General features: G+C 40.5%; 1 protein-coding gene across 3 annotated transcripts in view; it reads left to right on the top strand.

Moving 5' to 3' along the window:
• LOC124607486 (mitochondrial enolase superfamily member 1-like) overlaps positions 1 to 21,072 on the top strand; it is an 82,749-nt gene extending 61,677 nt beyond the window's left edge. For all 3 annotated transcript variants that reach the window (XM_047139858.1, XM_047139856.1, XM_047139857.1), the window contains exons 7-11: positions 6,246 to 6,403; positions 11,707 to 11,841; positions 11,960 to 12,131; positions 17,697 to 17,878; positions 20,890 to 21,072. In XM_047139858.1, the coding sequence (XP_046995814.1) occupies positions 6,246 to 6,403; positions 11,707 to 11,841; positions 11,960 to 12,131; positions 17,697 to 17,878; positions 20,890 to 21,015 (773 nt within the window). In that variant the 3' untranslated portion in view covers positions 21,016 to 21,072. The remainder of the gene's footprint in view (positions 1 to 6,245; positions 6,404 to 11,706; positions 11,842 to 11,959; positions 12,132 to 17,696; positions 17,879 to 20,889) is intronic.
• The last annotated feature ends 825 nt before the right edge of the window (positions 21,073 to 21,897 follow it).

The raw sequence follows: 21,897 nt of genomic DNA, 5'->3' as shown, positions 1-21,897 counted from the left end.
TGGGAAATTCGAGAAAAACTCAGGAAGTTTTTAGACTTTTAGGAATTTTTCATTATTTTAGTTTTCAGTTAAACTTTTCTAATTTTGACTGGTAATAAAAGACAACTCTAACAAATTTACTTCAGCCCACTACTACAGAATAATAATGCAGCAATAAAATATAAATGAGAGAATATCTACATCTACATCTACATCTACATCCATACTCCCCATCCACCTGACGGTGTGTGGCGGAGGGTACCTTGAGTACCTCTACCGGTTCTCCCTTCAATTCCAGTCTCGTATTGTTCGTGGAAAGAAGGATTGTCAGTATGCTTCTGCGTGAGCTCTAATCTCTCTGATTTTATCCTCATGGTCTCTTCGCGAGATATACGTAGGAGGGAGCAATATACTGCTTGACTCTTTGGTGAAGGTATGTTCTCGAAACTTCAACAAAAGCCTGTACCGAGCTACTGAGCATCTCTCCTGCAGAGTCTTCCACTGGAGTTTATCCATCATCTCCGTAACGCTTTCGCGATTACTAAATGACCCTGTAACGAAGCGCGCCGCTCTCCGTTGGATCTTCTCTATCTCTTCTATCAACCCTATCTGGTACGGATCCCACACTGCTGAACAGTATTCAAGCAGTGGGCGAACAAGCGTACTGTAACCTACTTCCTTTGTTTTCAGATTGCATTTCCTTAGGATTCTTCCAATGAATCTCAGTCTGGCATCTGTTTTACCGACGATCGACTTTATATGATCATTCCATTTTAAATCACTCCTAATGCCTACTCCCAGATAATTTATGGAATTAACTGCTTCCAGTTGCTGACCTGCTATTTTGTAGCTAAATGATAAGGGATCTATCTTTATATGTATTCGCAGCACATTACATTTGTCTACATTGAGATTCAATTGCCATTCTCTGCACCATGTGTCAATTTGCTGCAGATCCTCCTGCATTTCAGTATAATTTTCCATTGTTACAACCTCTCGATACACCACAGCATCATCTGCAAAAAGCCTCAGTGAACTTCCGATGTCATCCACAAGGTCATTTATGTATATTGTGAATAGCAACGGTCCTATGACACTACCCTGCGGCACACCTGAAATCACTCTTACTTCGGAAGACTTCTCTCCATTGAGAATGACATGCTGCGTTCTATTATCTAGGAACTCTTCAATCCAATCACACAAGTGGTCTGATAGTCGATATGCTCTTACTTTTTTCATTAAACGACTGTGGGGAACTGTATTGAACACCTTGCGGAAGTCAAGAAACATGGCATCTACCTGTGAACTCATGTCTATGGCCCTCTGAGTCTCGTGGGCGAATAACGCAAGCTGGGTTTCACATGACCTTCTTTTTCGAAACTCATGCTGATTCCTACAGGGTAGATTTCTAGTCTCCAGAAAAGTCATTATACTCGAACATAATACGTGTTCCAAAATTCTACAACTGATTGACGTTACAGATATAGGTCTATAGTTCTGCACATCTGTTTGACGTGCCTTCTTGAAAACGGGGATGACCTGTGCCCTTTTCCAATCCTTTGGAACGCTACGCTCTTCTAGAGACCTACAGTACACTGCTGCAAGAGTTCCTTCGCGTACTCTGTGTAAAATGGAACTGGTATCCCATCAGGTCCAGCGGCATTTTCTCTTTTGAGCGATTTTAATTGATTCTCTATCCCTTTGTCATCTATTTCGATACCTACCATTTTGTCATCTGTGCGACAATCTAGAGAAGGAACTACAGTGCAGTCCTCCTCTGTGAAACAGCTTTGGAAAAAGACATTTAGTATTTCGGCCTTTAGTCTGTCATCCTCTGTTTCAGTACCATTTTGGTCACAGAGTGTCTGGACATTTTGTTTTGTTCCACCTACCACTCTGACATAAGACCAAAATTTCTTAGGATTTTCTGCCAAGTCAGTACATAGAACTTTACTTTCGTATTCATTGAATGCCTCTCGCATAGCCCTCCTCACACTACATTTCGCTTTGCGTAATTTTTGTTTGTCTGCAAGGCTTTGGCTACGTTTTTGTTTATGATACCCGTTGTCTAGGGGTAGTGTCTTTGATTCATAATCAAAACGTCTTCGGTCCTGGGTTCGATCCCTGTCACTGCCTAAATTTTGATAAATAATCAGCACTGGCGGCCGAAGACTTCCGGCATAAGAAGTCAGCCTCATTCTGCCGACGGCCTTGTCAAAGAGGGCAGATAGAGGTTCAGGGCACTCTCTTGTCCTAGGGGTGGGAAATTGCCCCTAAAGGCGGAAGAATCAGCAATGGTCAACGACATGAGGATGCAGAAGGCAATGGAAACCACTGCATTAAAGACACATAATGTGTATCCAAAGGACATGTGGCCTGTAATTGAAGAAGTGTCATGATGATCTCTCCATTGGCAAAAGATTCCGGAATAGTCCCCCATTCAGATCTCCGGGAGGGGACTGCCAAGGGGGAGGTTACCATGAGAAAAAGATTGAATAATCAATGAAAGGATAACGTTCTACGAGTCGGGGTGTGGAATGTCAGAAGCTTGAATGTAGTAGGGAAACTAGAAAATCTGAAAAGGGAAATGCAAAGGCTCAATCTAGATATAGTTGGGGTCAGTGAAGTGAAGTGGAAGGAAGACAAGGATTTCTGGTCAGATGAGTATCGGGTAATATCAACAGCAGCAGAAAATGGTATAACAGGTGTAGGATTCGTTATGAATAGGAAGGTAGGGCAGAGGGTGTGTTACTGTGAACAGTTCAGTGACCGGGTTGTTCTAATCAGAATCGACAGCAGACCAACACCGACAATGATAGTTCAGGTATACATGCCGACGTCGCAAGCTGAAGATGAACAGATATAAAATGGTGCAAGATGTTCGAGATTCTGAAAAAAGTAGGGGTAAGCTATAGGGAGAGATGGGTCAGATACAATATGTACAACAACCAAGAGGGAATAATAAGAGTGGACGATCAAGAACGAAGTGCTCGTATTAAGAAGGGTGTAAGACAAGGCTGTAGCCTTTCGCCCCTACTCTTCAATCTGTACATCGAGGAAGCAATGATGGAAATAAAAGAAAGGTTCAGGAGTGGAATTAAAATACAAGGTGAAAGGATATCAATGATACGATTCGCTGATGACATTGCTACCCTGAGTGAAAGTGAAGAAGAATTAAATGATCTGCTGAACGGAATGAACAGTCTAATGAGTACACAGTATGGTTTGAGAGTAAATCGGAGAAAGACGACGGTAATGAGAGGTAGTAGAAATGAGAACAGCAAGAAACTTACCATCAGGATTGATGGTCACGAAGTCAATGAAGTTAAGGAATTCTGCTACCTAGGCAGTAAAATAACCAATGACGGACGGAGCAAGGAGGACATCAAAAGCAGACTCGCTATGGCAAAAAAGGCATTTCTGGCCAAGAGAAGTCTATTAATATCAAATACCGGCCTTAATTTGAGGAAGAAATTTCTGAGGATGTACGTCTGGAGTACAGCATTGTATGGTAGTGAAACATGGACTGTGGGAAAACCGGAACAGAAAAGAATCGAAGCATTTGAGATGTGGTGCTATAGACGAATGTTGAAAATTAGGTGGACTGATAAGGTAAGGAATGAGGAAGTTCTACACAGAATCGGAGAGGAAAGGAATATGTGGAAAACACTGATAAGGAGAAGGGACAGGATGATAGGACATCTGCTAAGACATGAGGGAATAACTTCCATGGTACTAGAGGGAGCTGTAGAGGGCAAAAACTATAGAGGAAGACAGAGATTGGAATACGTCAAGCAAATAATTGAGGACGTAGGTTGCAAGTGCTACTCTGAGATGAAGAGGTTAGCATAGGAAAGGAATTCGTGGCGGGCCGCATCAAACCAGTCAGTAGACTGATGCAAAAAAAAAAAAAAAAAAAAAAAAAAAAAAATGTTTACTGTGAAGTTCCCTTTGCTTCCGCAGCAGTTTTCTAACTTGGTTGTTGTACCACGGTGGCTCTTTTCCATCTTTCATGATCTTGCTTGGCACATACTCATCTAACGCATATTGTACAATGGTTTTGAACTTTGTGCACTGATCCTCAACACTATCTGTACTTGAGACAAAACTTTTGTGTTGAGCCGTCAGGTACTCTGTAATCTGCTTTTTGTCACTTTTGCTAAACAGAAAAATCTTCCTACCTTTTTTAATATTTATATTTACGGCTGAAATCATCGATGCAGTAACCGCTTTATGATCGCTGATTCCCTGTTCTGCGTTAACTGTTTCAAATAGTTCCGGTCTGTTTGTCACCAGAAGGTCTAATATGTTATCGCCATGAGTCGGTTCTCTGTTTAACTGTTCAAGGTAGTTTTCAGATAAAGCACTTGAAAAAATTTCACTGGATTCTTTGTCCCTGCCACCCATTATGAACATTTGAGTCTCCCAGTCTATATCCGGCAAATTAAAATTTCCACCCAAAACTATAACATGGTTGGGAAATCTACTAGAAATATTTTCCCAATTTTCCTTCAGGTGTTTTGCCACAAGAGCTGCTGAGCCAGGGGGCCTATAGAGACATCCAATTACCATGTCTGACCCTGCTTTAACTGTGACCTTCACCCAAATTATTTCACATTTCGGATCTCCGTCAATTTCGTTCGATACTATTGCACTTCTTATCGCTATAAACATGCCTCCCCCTTCACTGTCCAGCCTGTCTCTGTGGTATACATTCCAATCTGAGTTTAGGATTTCATAACTGTTTACGTCTGGTTTCAGCCAGCTTTCTGTCCCTAGTACTATATGGGCATTGTGACCATTTATTAATGAGAGCGGTTCTGGGACCTTTCTATAGACGCTCCCGCAGTTTACTATTAGCACACTAATATTGTTATTCCCTGTTGCATTTTGCCTACTCCTACCTTGCCGCGTCTCAGGAGGCGTCTTGTCGGGCCTAGGGAGGGAATTCTCTAACCTAAAAAACCCACATGTGCACTCCACACGTACTCTGCTACCCTTGTAGCCGCTTCCGGCGTGTAGTGCACGCCTGACCTATTCAGGGGACCCTACATACCATTGTGAAAACCACAGCATCCACCTTATCACTAGAACTGTTCATTACATGGGTGGTTATTGAAGGAATGCCAGGTCTTATAGCCAAGGGCACTAATGCATGTGCAGATAACTAGTTCAATCCTTGGTGGGAGAAACAAATTTCATTGCCAGAATTTATCCAGCATTTAGAGGAGAGGTGCGGGTACACGGTTCCTGATAGCAAGACTGTGTATCAGGTTCTTGTACTCAGCTGATTCAGCTGATCAGGAAATGGGGACATGCCACACTGTTGATGGTGATGCAGCTGTTGGATGGTTGTAGTAAGTTTGACTGGTGGCTTCTGGGAGCTTTGTTGATACAGTGGATTACTACACTTGTAAGTGAACATCAGTTCAGTGATTTGCTGCTTGACACAGTCATTTCAATTATATATCTAGTCATAATGATGCAAAGTAATAGGAAATGGGGTAGCATGTATTGGGCAGTAGGGAAGGTGAAGTTTATTGGGAGAACTGTAGGAAAGTGTAGCTTATCTATAAAGGTGACTGCATATAGAACACTACTGCAACCCATTCTTAAGTACCACTTGAATGTTTGGGATCCCCAAAACGTCGGATTAAAGGAAGACATTGAAGCAATTCAGAGGTGTTCTGCTAGATTTGTTACTGGTAGGTTTGGTCAACACAAAAAGTGTTATGGAGATCCTTCGTGAACTCAAACTGGAATTCCTGGAGGGAACACTATGTTATTTCTGTGAAACACTGTTGAGAAAATTTAGAGAACTGGCATTTCAAATTGACTGCAGAATCATTCTGCTATCACCAGTGTACATTTCGCATAAGGACCACAAAGATTAAGATAAGAGAAATAAGGGCATATACAGAGGCATATAGACAGTCGCTTTTCCCTCGCTTGCTTTATTTGCAAGTGGAACAGGAAAGGAAATGACTGATAGTGGTACAAGGTACCCTCCACCATGCATGACAGTGTGGCTTGTACAGTATGTATGTCGATAAAGGTGTAGATCTAGATGAACTTCACTGATATTGCATCTCAATTTTAAGGAAAAATAAGATATTCACAGATTTCCTGGCAGCAGTGCAATAGGGCAGCACAATAAAACAGTAGTGACTTTGGGGGAGGGAAAGAGGATATGATATTCTGCACTTGAAATTTCACTTGCTGTTGATATATCAACTAACCCTACTTATACTCATTTTACATTACAGGTTGGTTAGGTTATTCATCTGAACGTGTGCGTGATCTTTGCCGAGAGTACCTTTCTCAGGGATTCACGTGTTTCAAAGTTAAAGTTGGTCAAAATTTAGAGGATGATAAACGCCGTTGTAAAATAGTAAGAGAAATCATCGGCTGGGACAATAAATTGGTATGTACACAAAAACTCTCTTGTCTGATGTACTTACATATTTCTTAAGGAGAAAGTGTAGAAATTGTGAAAATTAAATCTGAACCAATTTTAAAGATTAATGGGAACCCATACATAAAACAGTGTTTATTCTAGTGCTATGTTACTTAGTTTTCTATCCATTATGTTATACAGGGTGTATAAAAACATGTATCAGAAAATTTAGGGATTTGTTCTTGACATTAAAACATTACAAAATGTTTGTATTAACATGGGTCCAAAAATCCTTTTTAGGAAGCTATGAAAGGGATTCCTTGCAATGATTCCTGGTTGTGTAATTATCTTCAAATGTGTGTTTTCACTCACTTCTTGTTTACAGTAACTTCCACCAGAACGCTTCACAAGGGTGTCTTCAATGTCTGAAATGGCAGATATGCACTACATTTATGGCCTAGCAGATGGGAATGTGAATGCAGAATGTCAGCTTTATGCTGAGCGTTTCTCTGGGAGGCAGTTAGCTTCTGGAAGAATCTCATTTGAGAAGATACTTGCAAATGACAGGAGACCTGCAATATGTGAATGCCTGAGCTAGATGAACGGTTTCTTCACTCTGTGGGTGAAACTTCATCACCTAGTACAAGGAGAATTGTGGAAAGGGATGGGGTTAATCACTTGATGATCTGGAACATTCTGCATGAAAATCTTCTGTACTAATATCACCGTCAACATGTGCAAGGATTAAATGATGCAAACTTTCAGCCAATGCATTTTAGGGCTCAGTACTGTGTTTCTGCAGCTCTTAGCATGTACCTTATTTACTGTTTAATCTGGCTTTTCATGTGATGGGGTCATCGATTATCATAACAATCACATCTGCATCTGAGCTAGTAAAATGGTCGTGAAGTATGGCAAGACAGACATCAACAGAAGTTCAATTTCAGTGTGGGACAGAATCATTCGTGATCATCTCATTGGTCCCTACTTCTTTCTGCAACATCTTGCTAGACATCTACAGTCTCCCAGCAAGAGTTGTTTACTTGATGGTGTACCTCTAGATATCACCCAACAAATGTGGATTATGCACGATGGTGTTCCACCTAACTTTACATGGATAGTTTACCAGTATCTTGATAACTAGTTTCTGAACAAGTGGATTGGCCGAGGGGGATCCATTGAAGGGTCTGCTCGATTGTCAGATTTGAAACCATTGGTTTTTTCCTATGGGGACATTTAAACTCCTTGCTGTATTAAACTCGTATACCAAATGTCGATGTTCTGAGAGAGTATATTGAAAATTGATTTGACCAAATTTGGAATGAAAGCTCAGGGAATGCATGGAAGCAGAGAGTGGTCACTTCGAGCAATTTTTGTAGCTGTAAATGTGTTTTGTACACGTGTAATTTGTATAAATGACAGTTGGGGCAAAAGTCATTGCAACTGTTTTCATCCTGCAGATACCAGCCAATCTGAAAATGCAACATATACAGATGAAACAACAAGGTGGGGACTATCCGTATAGACACTGAAGAACATGTGAACATTGCACCTCACATATTTATTATAGTAGTGTCCAGGACAATACTGGTTTGATGGTGCAAAATAATTACAGCGCATCACACATACAGTTGACATGACAAAACTGGATCTAAAGGCATTCAAAGTAGCCCCCTGCAACGTTCACCAAATGCTGCCAACAACGTGGGACGCACTGAACACCATCTGCACCACCATTTCTTGCACCATGTCTGAATTGGGTCACCTGTTGTCACACAGCAATTGAAATGTCCTCTCTTGTCGCAAACTGCTTGCCACATAGTGATTTGTTTATCTTTTATGTGAGATCATAGGGCAAAAGCTCATGAGACTACAGTGGGTGTTCCTATCCTTCCCACACCCAGTGTCACAGTTGCCACCATTCACACTCTGCTTTATGTGGTTTTGCATTGTCTTGCCATATAATTGCACTGTCCACAAGATTCAGGCGTTCCGCCCAAATGCTACATCATACCTGTCGCATCAATAAATTCCAGTTCTCATTATTCTGCCTTGTGAAACACTGACACCCCTGACATCATATGTGACAAACACTGCCAATTTCACAGGGGAAGTTTTCTGATATAACTTCTGTTGCCTTGGTGATCAGGCATGTCACCACTCTGTGGATTGATCTTTTGAGTTTCAGTTCATATCGCTTGGCACAAAATTCATCAATGGTGATTATGCATGAGAAGAAGTGGTTGCCATCCTGTTGTGGTGTGCTAAATGTTTGTAGCATATTACGTATCAAAACCACCACTGAACTTCTTTCAGTTCAAGCAAGTACCCACTGTGAAGCAATTTTGCACATTTGTAGGTCTGTTCCCAATATCCTGTGGATGGTTGGTTTCTCAATACCGCTTACTCTTTCTAACTGCAGTAGCGTCCATTGTCTGTCTCCTCCAAGAGATACTCTATTATGGAATATGCCACACTGGCCTGCACACTCAAAGGTCATCCCAAGCAATACTTATCACCAGTTGCCACATGCTCTTGCTGAAACTTTCCCACCCACTATGCTACCATATGGTGTGGGAGGGCATTATTCACTGTGACATTCTTTCACATTTCTTCCTTGGAGTAGATTTATTTTGATGTGTGTGTGTGCAGCTCAAAATGGGTTACTTCAATCTCACATGACACTTGCCACACAACTGATTTTGTAGTGCACTATATGCTGCTACGAGCGATCACAGAGCCATCTATTGTTGTGAATACACACTATGCATCCATAGCTTTAATGTGACAAACAGCAGTTTGTGGTCTGTTCACATATCTGCAAGAAAAAAAATAGTTGCAGTGGCTTTTGCACTAACCCTTGTAGAATAAATTGCTAGAAGAATAAATCACTAGGCATACATTTTGTGGCACAATTTTGTACACTCTGTATGTAAAAAACATAAACATTAAAAAAATAATTCATATTCGTGTACAGCAGAAATGGGTCAAATAAAGAGTAACAGCATAAGAAAACAGTCAGCACAATATTTCTAGCTTTTACAATGCTTCATTGTTCATAATCTCGCCATTGACAGAGGCACACGAATATGTGCTCTCTCTCTCTCTCTCTCTCTCTCTCTCTCCCTCCCTCCCTCCCTCCCTCCCTCCCTCCCTCCCTCCCCCCCCCCCCCCCCTCAACCTCACACACACAAATAAAATGCAACCAACCCTTACAGTTGTAGTGACCATGGCTGTGTATTTGTGAGATGAAGAGGTAATTTGAGGGAGGAGAGAGGATACAGATCACTTTCACCAGCACTGAGAAAATAATGATATGTCAAAACAGAGATAGGGAAGGATGAGAGACACAGGCTGAATATCTCTGCTAGATTTACACTATATCTGATTACAAACATTACCACTATGATCCCATTGTGTAAGTCCAATATGGCTTCCAACAAAATCTGTCTCTTGATTCTATCTGCTTCTTACACCAGCACTTTTCACTTCTTTCAAAGCAAGACAAATGAAATACGCTAGTCTATCTACTGGTCACATCACCACAACTGGCTACAATGCTCCCAAAGAAACATTTTCTTGGTTCATCGACATCTTCAGGAGACGAGGTACTGGCAGAAGTAAAGCTGTGAGGACGGGGCGTGAGTCATGCTTCGGTAGCTCAGATCTCAGATGGTAGAGCACTTGCCTGCGAAAGGCAAAGGTCCCGAGTTCGAGTCTCGGTCAGGCACACAGTTTTAATCTGCCAGGAAGTTTCAAGTTTCACCTTCAGTTGATATTCCACAGTATCCTCCATTTCTGTTTACAAGATATTGGCCATGAAACTTCCTGGCAGATTAAAACTGTGTGCTGGACTGAGACTCAAACTCGGGACCTTTGCCTTTCGTGGGCAAGTGCTCTACCAACTGAGCTACCCAAGCACGACTCACGCCCCGTCCTCACAGCTTTACTTCTGCCAGTACCTCGTCTCCTACCTTCCAAACTTAACAGAAGCTCTCCTGCGAACCTTGCAAAACTAGGACTCCTGAAAGAAAGGATATTGCGGAGACATGGCTTAGCTACAGCCTGGGGGATGTTTCCTGAATGAGATTTTCGCTCTGCTGCGTAGTGTGCGCTGATATGAAACTTCCTGGCAGATTAAAACTGTGTGTCGGACTAAGACTCGAACTCGGGACCTTTGCCTTTCGCAGGCAAGTGCTCTACCAAGGTTCGCAGGAGAGCTTCTGTTAAGTTTGGAAGGTAGGAGACGAGGTACTGGCAGAAGTAAAGCTGTGAGGATGGGGCGTGAGTCGTGCTTGGGTAGCTCAGTTGGTAGAGCACTTGCCCACGAAAGGCAAAAGTCCAGAGTTTGAGTCTTGGTCCGGCACACGGTTTTAATCTTCCAGGAAGTTTCATATCAGCACACACTCCGCTGCAGAGTGAAAAATCTCATTCAAGACATTGACCACTTAATTCATGTGTTTCCATGGTTCCTGTCCTATTATCGTTAGACTACATGCTGGCCTTATGTTCCTGCATGTCAACATATCCCATGGTGTTGCTGCTGGAACACTACTTTTCCACAAACCCAGATGCCCAGTGGCTGAAAATGCTGTGCATCACAGCCCCAGTAGCTTCACATAGAATGTACACAAGAATTGGCATATTTTATGCTTACAGTAGCACTACTGATTTTCAATTTGCCAATGTTTTGGATCACTTTTGTATTTGAGTGTTTTGGATGAGTTGGACTGTCACAAGGACGTCTGAAGATAAGACTGTATAATTTTTAAATTGATTGATTATATGAATCAAATAACATCAGTAAAACAGCTGAATGGATTATCCATTATCCAATAATGATATATAAATGAAATATAATAGAGTGCCCGTAACTAATGTGCCATTCCCTACTCACTCTACACTTTCCCAGTTATCACTCTCCATGAATCACACAAGTGTGTGTGTGTGTGTGTGTGTGTGTGTGTGTGTGTGTGTGTGTGTGTGTGTGTGTGTATGTTATGTTTCTGTCTGGCACACTTCAGTCAGTCACCGGGAAGTCCGCCTTGGTAGCTGCGGGGTGAGTGTGGCTGAATGCCAACTGCAGGGGGCCGGGTTTGATTCTCAGCTGGGTGAAACTATGTTAGTATTTGTTTTTTCCCTAGTCATTCCTCTTTACCTTTCCAATAAGAAATGTGTAGTTCTGAAAGTTCATGATTTTTTAAAAGTAATCTTATGTTTCTTACATCCTGGTCCCAATCTGCACATATTTTTGTGTAGGTAAAAGTTGACTTTGTAAATACTGAGTTATATTATAACATACATTACTGATTGGCATCCTTTTCTTGAAGATGGTAGATGCCAATCAGAATTGGGACGTACAGCAAGCTATTGACTGGATGAAGGAACTGGCCGAGTTCAAGCCACTTTGGATCGAGGAACCTACTTCCCCTGATGATGTTCTTGGACATGCTGCAATAGCCAAGGTACAGCAAATGCCCAGTAACTATAATTAAATATTTTAGGAAATGGAATTATTGGAAACAAAATAAATTTGATGTCAAAATAATTTATTGTTTTTCTGTGCATTTTTAAACAAAATAGGCACTGAAACCACTTGGGATTGGTGTGGCAACTGGAGAGATGTGCTGCAACCGCGTAATGTTCAAGCAGTTTCTGCAGGCTGGTGGAATGCAATATTGTCAGATTGATTCATGCCGCATTGGTGGTGTCAATGAGATATTGTCTGTTTACCTAATGGCTTACAAATTGGGAGGTATGTTTAAAGCTGCATTATATTGGCTCTTTTTAAAATGCAACCTATATTATGAACTCTTAGTCAGATGTAAAAATAATTTTGCATTTATTATGCTGCAGTACCAGAACATTCATAATGCTTAGGATATCTGCCATTATGAAGAGCAGCAATCTACATGACATAAACTAACTGATGGAGCATGTGTGCATAAACATTGAGGTATGCCACTTACATTGCTGTTCACAGCTCCATTGCATTTTTCAAAGGAGATTTTGGGCCATGAGCAGATATCTCACCTATTTATTTGTAATACATAGTCAAGTTCATACTTTGCGGATGTGGTGCTAGGCCATCAACTGAAAGTATCGTGTGATCAAAAAGCAAGTTTTTACTGTGACAGAGTCAACGGGGCCACCACTTCTCTTCAATATGTAATTGTTTACCAGATAGCTTGTAGCTGTTATTACCAGCCACTCCGACAAAGTCATGTATTTCCAGGTTGTTGTGGTCCAAAGAGGGATTTTATAACCTGAAGTTCTGAACAATTTTCTGTAGCACTGATAGGGTAGATTATAGTACACACACCACTTTGGATTAAGGAATGTACCTCACAACCACTCTCCATACCATTTACATCTTGGAAGTTGCTATTGTGTTTCCACAAGCAACCTAGTCTTTCCTTACTGGATACGGAAAGGAACGACAGGGTGACATCACTTCATCATTACTATCCAGTCACTTTTGTTCTATCAGTCTGTTATATCTATTATATTAACTCTAAAATGCACAAGAAACATTGTAAACTGTGCCAAATCATTTAAATATGAATATATTCCAGGGAAAATCTCTACTTCCTCTTTGGCCCACTCACACTATTCCCTCCTCTCCCAGTTGTCTCACTCCTTAACACCCCCTTTGATTCTGCTTCTGGAATCATACAAAACAGAAATATATATCTTCTAATTGTAGACAGAGAACTGGAAACCCTATTTGATTTTTTCCAAAAGAGAGTACTGGACATTAAGTTTACTCTTATCAGTGCCACGTTGTAGGTCTGAGATTTGTTTTTGATTACTACTTAGAAAACTGCACAATTAACCAAAAGGTGCTAGGTTGAAAAAAAGTTTGGTGTAGTGTAATATTTGTCTTCCAGGTAACTATCTCAAATTACACTAAATAAAGTAACTATCTCAAATTAAACTATAAAATTGCCATATACATTTTCTGAGCCTAAAAAATAAGCTGTGCAACCATGACAACTCCACATCACAAAATTCCTATAAAGTATAATTCATCTCTTGACCCTTGTAGAATATTTTCATCAAAAATTTATCATTGTTGAAAAATGGACACTGAAATCAGTTGCAGTTAGTGTCATTCTAATAAGCTTCAAATGATTCAGAAGATGCACAAAATTTTTCTGCTAAAATTATTTCAGTGGCTTACACTACCATATCCAAACTGTAATTTTAAAGACTTCATGGAGTTCTCATGTATCAATAAGTTCATAAAAGACATGTCGATACAATGCACAACAAAAAAGAAGTATCAATTTTTCCAAAACCTCATTGTCTCCCATTGTAATGCATCAATTTGAGATTTAGCTCAAAGGTGCCTACAGCCTACCTCTGTAATGGTGCAGAAGTACGGCACTCTGCAACATCATCCCCTGGTTTGGCAACCCTTCAAACAGCAAGGTGTCGACACATGCAAAAAAGAAAGTCACAACTCTTAAGTTCATATGAGATGTAGTGTGGGTGAATGACGTGACATTGGCATCAAATTTCACCACAGTTCTGCCCAATCATGGATGTGTCACATGATGGGAAGGTTGTAACACACTCTCTTACACACATTTTACCCCTTCCTTTGATGTCTCTGTGATGGCAGTCAAAACTGCAGCACCCAGCTTTGGAATCACACAGTTTTCTTATGTGGAACTGAGGAAACTATTTGAGACACACAGCCTCTCAGAAACAACACGAAAAACCCTCAGGAGGTGGCATAAATGGCAGCAATTAAATGACCCCGGCCGCGCAGTCTGAGGCGTCTTGCCACAATCCCTGCGGCTGTCTCCGTCGGAGGTTCGAGTCCTCCCTCGGGCATGGGTGTGTGTGTTGTTCTTAGCATACATTAGTAGTCTAAGTTAATTTAAGTAGTGTGTAAGTCTAGGGACCGATGACCTTAGCAGTTTGGTCCCTTAGGAATTCATATACATTTGAAATTACCCCTTCCCTTGGGGCACTGATTCCCACACATTTCTCAGGTGAAACCTACAGTTCACAGTACAGTGAGCATCAGGACAATGTTCAACACTGCAACCACATTCAACCCTACTTTACTGACGTCTCATGAACTTCTGAGCTGTGGCCTATTTTTCACCTGTGTTGACACCTTGCTGTTTGAAGTGTCACTGAGCCCGAGGTTGAAGTCACAGGGCACCATGTTTTTGCACCATTAAAGAGGAAGTTTGTAGCCACCTTGAGCCAAATTTCAAACTTATGCATCACAATGAGAGACAATTACAGGGTTTCATAAAAGTGATACAGTTTTGTGTATTGTAGTTCCACTAAATCACAATTTTTTTATTTTGTGGAGCTGCTATAATTTCAAAGATTCTGCTGTTAGTATAAAGATATTTTGCATTGTGAGGAACATCTGCCTTGTTATAGTAATTTGCATATTCAGGGGAGATGCCATGCGAAGTTTCCAACACGTTTAATTGTTCCATTTCATTGCAGTTCCTGCACAAAACTGTCATAAACTAACCGTCCTGTTCAGATTTCAGAAAGTACCTTCTTGTGTGTCCCAACTCCTAAAGAATGAAATCAGTATGTACTAAAGCTGATACTAGTTTATTTCTAAATTCTAACACCAGTCAATAATAATTTCATTGCTCAGTAGTGAACATAGCATACAATTGTATGTTTGAAATTTTTGAGCATGGAGTTGATAATTCTTGTCTCCTCATGCAGTACTTCACTGTAATAACAGCCAGTCATGATCAGTGTATAGAAGTACGAACAAACATGAGAACATGCATATGCCCTAAATTCCTCCTCCTCCTCCTCGTCATCTTCTTCTTCTTATTATTACTACTATCTGGATCATCTACACCTTCTAAGAATATTTCTGCTGTAGACCAAAGGCAGATTGAAAGGTTGCAGCTGTAAAATGAGCTATCACTACTAGTGAATACTCTGGGTGATGAATTTGCAGAGATGATCTCATTCAATTCTTTATAAACATCAGCATTCTTATATTTCTGAACAATGCAAATAGGAAACACACACAACATACATCTGAATCAATTATCAGAATTGTTGGCACATATTGTAATCAATATACACATAAGCAAAAGTATTCCACTTTGTTCAGAGTTGATTTTCATGAATCTGTTATTGAGCTATCCAATAAGTTGGGCAACAGAGTACACAAATGCTGCCAATTGCATTCTTTAATCATTTGCTTTTCAGCTGGCTCAAACAAAGGTTACAAAATATAAGTTCCCCTGAATACTTGTGTAATCATTGCTTAAGTCCTTGTAGTGTGCCCAAGATCTATGCAGAATGAGACATGCCTACATCATTTTTTTCTTTTTGATTTATTTATTTATTCATTCATTCATGGTACAATGTGTATTTTATAGACATCATCAGTGGTTGATAAAATTTTCTTATTATGTAACGTATATAATTTCTTACTTTTTTTTTTGTAGCTCCTTTTACTTATTCCTACAGCATTTCTAGTTATTCATATATTGTTGCATAACACATGCTCATAGAAATAAAGTTACATATTACAGTTTAAGGACAATTATTTGCCTTTTGAGGGCTTGATAGCCTTTCATGGTTTTGCTGAGCTGTTGTTTTCATTTTATGTACAATATCTACTGACCCAGCTTTCTACTTCAGGCACTGCAAGCTCTGCTGTTGTGTGTATGTGCTGCCTGGATTCAAACCAGATTGTGAATTATTGTTGGTCCCTCTCTGCTATTTATAACTGAGTTCTATTTCTGATGCCCACTATGTCCCTTGGTTTTTCACGGACAGCACTGATATTCTGTGAAACTCAGACTCTCTCAACACAATGAAAGAGAAACCCAATATCAGCTGCCTAAGGGTGCTGAAATAATTCAGTGGCAACAAGTGAAAATTTGTGTCAGACTGGGACTCCATCCCGGATTTCCTGCTTTAAGTGAGGGGTCGCGTTAATCGCTTCAGCTATCTGACTGTCTTTTGGACATGTCCAGAAGAACAGACACCACACATATAATAGTAATATTTAGATCGTTTTCTTGCGAGAATCATATGAGATACTGCAAGCAATAAGAAAAATGGACTAGGGCAGGTGCGAAATCAATGTGCGGCAAGCTGGGAATTTGGGTTGGACAAGAAGCATGCTTGGATAGCTGAAGCGAGTAAGGAGACTGCCCGCCTTAAGCAGAAAATCCAGGTTGAGTCTCAGTCCAGCTGAATTTTCGCTTATCACTGTTGAATTATATCAATGCCCTCATGCAGCTGATGTTGGTATCTCTCTTTCATCATGTATATATACATCCATGGAATCATGACTGTGTGGTGTCTGTTCTTTCAGACATGCCCGAAAGAACAGACACCACACATGTAAAAGTAATTCTCTCACCTTCTTCCAACTCTGGTGGATATCATGACTGGCAACATTTTAATAAACTGAGTGCTAGCCTCCAAGAGCCTTCCCTGTTTTTCATGTTTTCTGACACCTTCATTTTGATAGACTTCTTAATTACGCTGTCCCAGAAACTAGTTCACAATATGGTTGGAGTCTAGGCAGTGAACACACAAAACAGCAAAACTCATCATACCTGAAGAAGATGGCTAGGTCACTCATTAAAATATTGTGCATAAAATGGAACCAACAGCTCAGCAGAATACCTGGAAGCACACTATTAATCATTTGCACAGAGAAAACCTGGGGGATCACATTGAGGGCTGTTTTAAATTGTTAAATAAAATAATTCCATGTACTTTGCAGTACTCAAAATAATTGTTACAATAATTGTGGATCAGACAAAAATAATGATTCACATGATAGACCTGCACTCCCTTCTGTGTTGAAGACTCAAGTAAGTGATGGATACACACACAAAAAGTGGCGATGACTGTTAAGCATTCAAACTCACATTCCTCTTTTGGACAGAAAGATTAAAACATAAAAAGTATGTTCACCTTAGTTTATTTAATGTCTGTTCTGAAGGAAGATTTGGATGAAATGTTAACCTAATCTAAGACACTCCTTTTTGTGGCTGTGTGTCACTTGGCAATTCAACTTGAGTTAAGTAGGGATCTGTTCTCCAAAAGTTACATAGTTACATAAGAGCATGGTCACCACTGACCTACCATTGACCTCCAAATCATAAAATCATAACATTAAGCAGGCAGGCAGGCAGACGCCCCCCCCCCCCCCCCCCAACACACACATATGTTTGAATCTGAAGAAAGTCACAAAAACTTTGTATGATAGCTCTATATTTTCAAAAGCTGGTGTTTTCAATTATATTCATAGAAATGATGGAAGGATTAATTATTTTTTTCTTCATTACAGTTCCAGTTTGTCCTCATGCTGGTGGTGTTGGACTCTGTGAGATGGTGCAACATCTCCAGATATTTGATTACATCTGCCTTTCGACAACGAAGGAGAACCGAGTAATTGAGTATGTCGATCAGCAGCATGAGCATTTTGAAAACCCAACCAATGTTAAACATGCTCACTACATTGCACCTACTGTAAGTATTCACTGACACAGAAATGCATCACAATGAAATACAGATGAAAACCTAAATTGCAATAGAAGTAGCTTAATAGAATCACAAACATACATGGCTTTCCTGTGTAGCATTGCTCTTACTTCAGGATATAAAACTGTCATCAGATGAGAAATGACGTAAATGAAGATATTAATTATTTGTAAAACAATTGAAGAAGCAAAATACACCATAAATAACACAGAAAATTACAGAGGCAGTTGGCGATATTATCAGTCCATGGTTTTTAGCAAGCTTTGAGATAGCACTCCAGTTTGTCTTTATATTGTTATTTTGCTGGGGCTGTCTAAGACCACATTAAATCTTGTTGCATTTGGCAGTGAACGTTAATTCCTGAGCAGCCCAAATGTCCTTAATTCTTTGTCAATGAGCTCGCTTACGCTCCTCCGTCCTGAATTAAGTCTTGTTACATTTAGCAGTGAACTTTAATTCCTGAGCAGCCCAAATATCCTTAATTCTTTGTCAACAAGCTTGCTTACGCTCCTCCGTTGAAGGGGTCACGGCATCTTCGTTTTGGTTCTGTATCTTAGTGTAGCCCATTCATCACAGTTTTCTTGCCGAAGAGATTCTTGTCAAAGGTATCTTCAGGTTTGATTGGTACGAGTTGGAGGTTGTCTTTGGGATTTCTAAACCAGGACATTCTGTTTTTGAAGTCTGCAGAAAGAAAGAGGAAGATCTTCTTGGTCAACCTGTTCCTGCCCGTCCATTCTAGATAATTGTAAAATTGTGCACTTCTTTTGTAGATTGGTAGATTGTGTCATACTTTCTCGCCTTTGCCACAGACTTGTGGATGACATTTATGTAATTGGGTCCCCCAAATGCCCTAATGATTCTGTGCTCCTCTTTTTTTTTCTGGCTCTTCAAGGATGGCCTCTATTTGAATTTACAGATAGGGTTTTGGCTACACACATAGCTACTGACTTCAGAACCATTTCATAATGATGTGTTTAGGTTTTATGAAAGGTATTTTTTCTTGTAGATCGTGCAAGACTTTTGGAAGTCTATTTCAAGTTTGCATATTTATGCCTTAACTGCTTCCATGTCAATTTTCTTTTTTCTCATAATGATCTCATCCAGGTACTTCAGTTATTCTACTCTGCTGACATCTCCATAACTCGTCCAGAGGTGTGGGGAGGCAGTTTTTATGTTAGTCATTACTTCTGTTCTTTCAAATGATATCTGAAAGTCAGTTTGTTATGCATTTTGTTGTGATACCTCGTGTAAGGAGGAGAAATGCATACCATCACGTTTCCGACTTTGATAATGGTCAGACTGTAGCCTATAGCAATTGTTGTTTATCGTATCGCAACATTGCCGCTCGTGTTGATCGAGAGCCAATGACTGTTAGCAGAATATGGCATTGGTGGGTTCAGGAGGGTAATACGGAACGCCGTGCTGGATCCCAACGGCCTCGTATCACTAGCAGTCGAGATGACAGGCATCTTATCCGCATGTCTGTAACGGATCGTGCAGCCAGTCTCGATCCCTGAGTCAACAGGTGGGGACGTTTGCAAGACAACAACCATCTGCACGAACAGTTCGACGACGTTTGCAGCAGCATGGACTATCATCACGTAGACTATGGCTGCGGTTACCCTTGACGCTGCATCACAGACAGGAGCGCCTGCGATGGTGTACTCAACGATGAACCTGGGTGCACGAATGGCAAAACGTCATTTTTTCGGATGAATCGAGTTTCTGCAACCGTGTTTGGCGACATCTTGGTGAACGCACATTGGAAGCGTGTATTCGTCATCGCCATACTGGCATATCACACGGCATGATGGTATGGGGTGCCATTGGTTACATGTCTCAGTCACCTCTTGTTCACATTGACGGCACTTTGAACAGTGGACTTTACATTTCAGATGTGTTACGACCCGTGGCTCTACCCTTCATTCGATCCCTGCGAACCCTACATTTCAGGAGGATAATGCACGACCGCATGTTGCAGGTCCTGTACGGGCCTTTCTGGATACAGAAAATGTTCGACTGCTGCCGTGGCCAGCACATTCTTCAGATCTCTCACCAATTGAAAACGTCTGGTCAATGGTGGCCGAGCAACTGGCTCGTCCCAATACGCCAGTCACTACTCTTGATGAACTGTGGTATCGTGTTGAAGCTGCATGGGCTGCTGTACCTGTACACACCTTCCAAGCTCTGTTTGACTCAATGCCCAGGTGTATCAAGACCGTTATTACGGCCAGAGGTGGTTATTCTGGGTACTGATTTCTCAGGATCTATGTACCCAAAATGCGTGAAAATGTAATCATATGTCAGTTCTAGTATAATATATTTGTCCTATGAATACCCGTTATCATCTGCATTTCTCCTTGGTGTAGCAATTTTAATGGCCAGTAGTGTAAATAACATTCTTATGTAGCAGTAAGATCAAGGACACACCCCACCGTGATATTTGAGCTACGCAGTTGTCTTTATAATAAATTCCCTCAAACTGTGTTCATTTACCATTGCTGTACAGCACCTGCCTCCCATACACTATGTAAGGAGTTTCTGGACATCCTGCTGACTGCACTCTGCACTGAGTCACAATATACATCTGATGGTGTATAAGCGCAAATACAACTATTGATTTTTGTCTCAAATCAGTCACTAGAGAAACCTGATCAAGTTGAATGATGCATGGTTTTAGGGACTTTTGCCAGTCTATCAGAGACATTCCTCAGGAGCTACAAACGCTCAGGTACACTGTTAGTGGTGCTATTGTAAAACAGAAGAGTCAGGGAAGTATAAAACCTAATTACTGCTGTGGCAAACAGACTAACTTATGAGGACTGGTCAAAATTCTGAAGTGTACCACATAAAGCAATGGTCAAACATCCTTGGAAGCTACTGAAAAGGACTTCAGCTGCACTTTATAAGAAATGAGTTGTTTGTACACTGCTTAATTATAGATACTGTACCAGTTAATTTATATTTTAATTTTAATTATGTGCTGTATCTTTTAACAGGCTCCAGGTTACAGTACAAAGATGAAAGCTGAATCAGCAGAATCTTATGAGTACCCACTTGGACACGAATGGGAGAAGATGTTTAATGAGGGAACATTCCAACGACCTCATGTACCACTCAGTTAAAATACAAATTTGTACTTCAAAAATAAGCTGAAATAAAACTTCATTTTATTCAATGCATTTTACCATTGTTAATATTTCTTAATTTTGCCCAAATTTAACACAGAAGCACATCAAGAGTTGCAAATCTACCCATAAGCATATTAAATATTTTTTTTTCACTAACACGTGTAGTATTACTGAAAAGAGGAGCTGTAGCTTCTCTGAACCTGAAGGTTAGTTTGAACACCACAGCATCTTATTGGGCACAGTTCTTTTGCAAGTGGTATATCCTTACCTCCATCTGGCATGTGACCCAAAGTATCCAGGCAATTAAAAGAGTACCTACAATTTAAAAAGCATTCTAAACAATGGTATGACTTGGTATTTTTCACTTACATGATATTTTTTCTAAATAGGAACATACTGCAAGAAACTATTGCTGAGAGGATAATGAGGTAAAAGGGTTACATGGACATATGGTCGGAAGTGTGTTTAAAGGGGGATACACTCACTTGACGGTGGAGATAAAAAAGGTCTTTGACAGTGTCAGTGTAGGTTTCAATGATTACAAACACACATGAAAACACACCAGCCAAATGGGAATGTTCTGTCTGTACTAGTGTTTAGCTTCAGTTTTTATGTTGCATATCAATGTTTGTTTGCTGCCATATTTTGAGTAACAAGTACTTATAGAGTTAAAAGTGGTGCATCACATGTTAGCAGCTAAAAAGTGGCATTAACAACAGTGAAGGGGCCTATTTGTCTTTCCAAACTGAGGCCCAAAAGCTCCAATTGGTGAATACCGAATTGTGAGGGAGTATCGAGGTCATCATCAAAGGAGCTAGAACCATTACAAGTAGAATACAAAAGACTGTGGGAGTGGTTGCAGGTGTCCTGGGAAAG

This window comes from Schistocerca americana, chromosome 3, assembly GCF_021461395.2.
Source record: "Schistocerca americana isolate TAMUIC-IGC-003095 chromosome 3, iqSchAmer2.1, whole genome shotgun sequence".
NCBI classification, from domain to species: domain Eukaryota; kingdom Metazoa; phylum Arthropoda; class Insecta; order Orthoptera; family Acrididae; genus Schistocerca; species Schistocerca americana.
The sequence above is the reverse complement of the archived record's forward strand: the minus strand, read 5'-3'. Positions and strand labels throughout refer to the sequence as shown.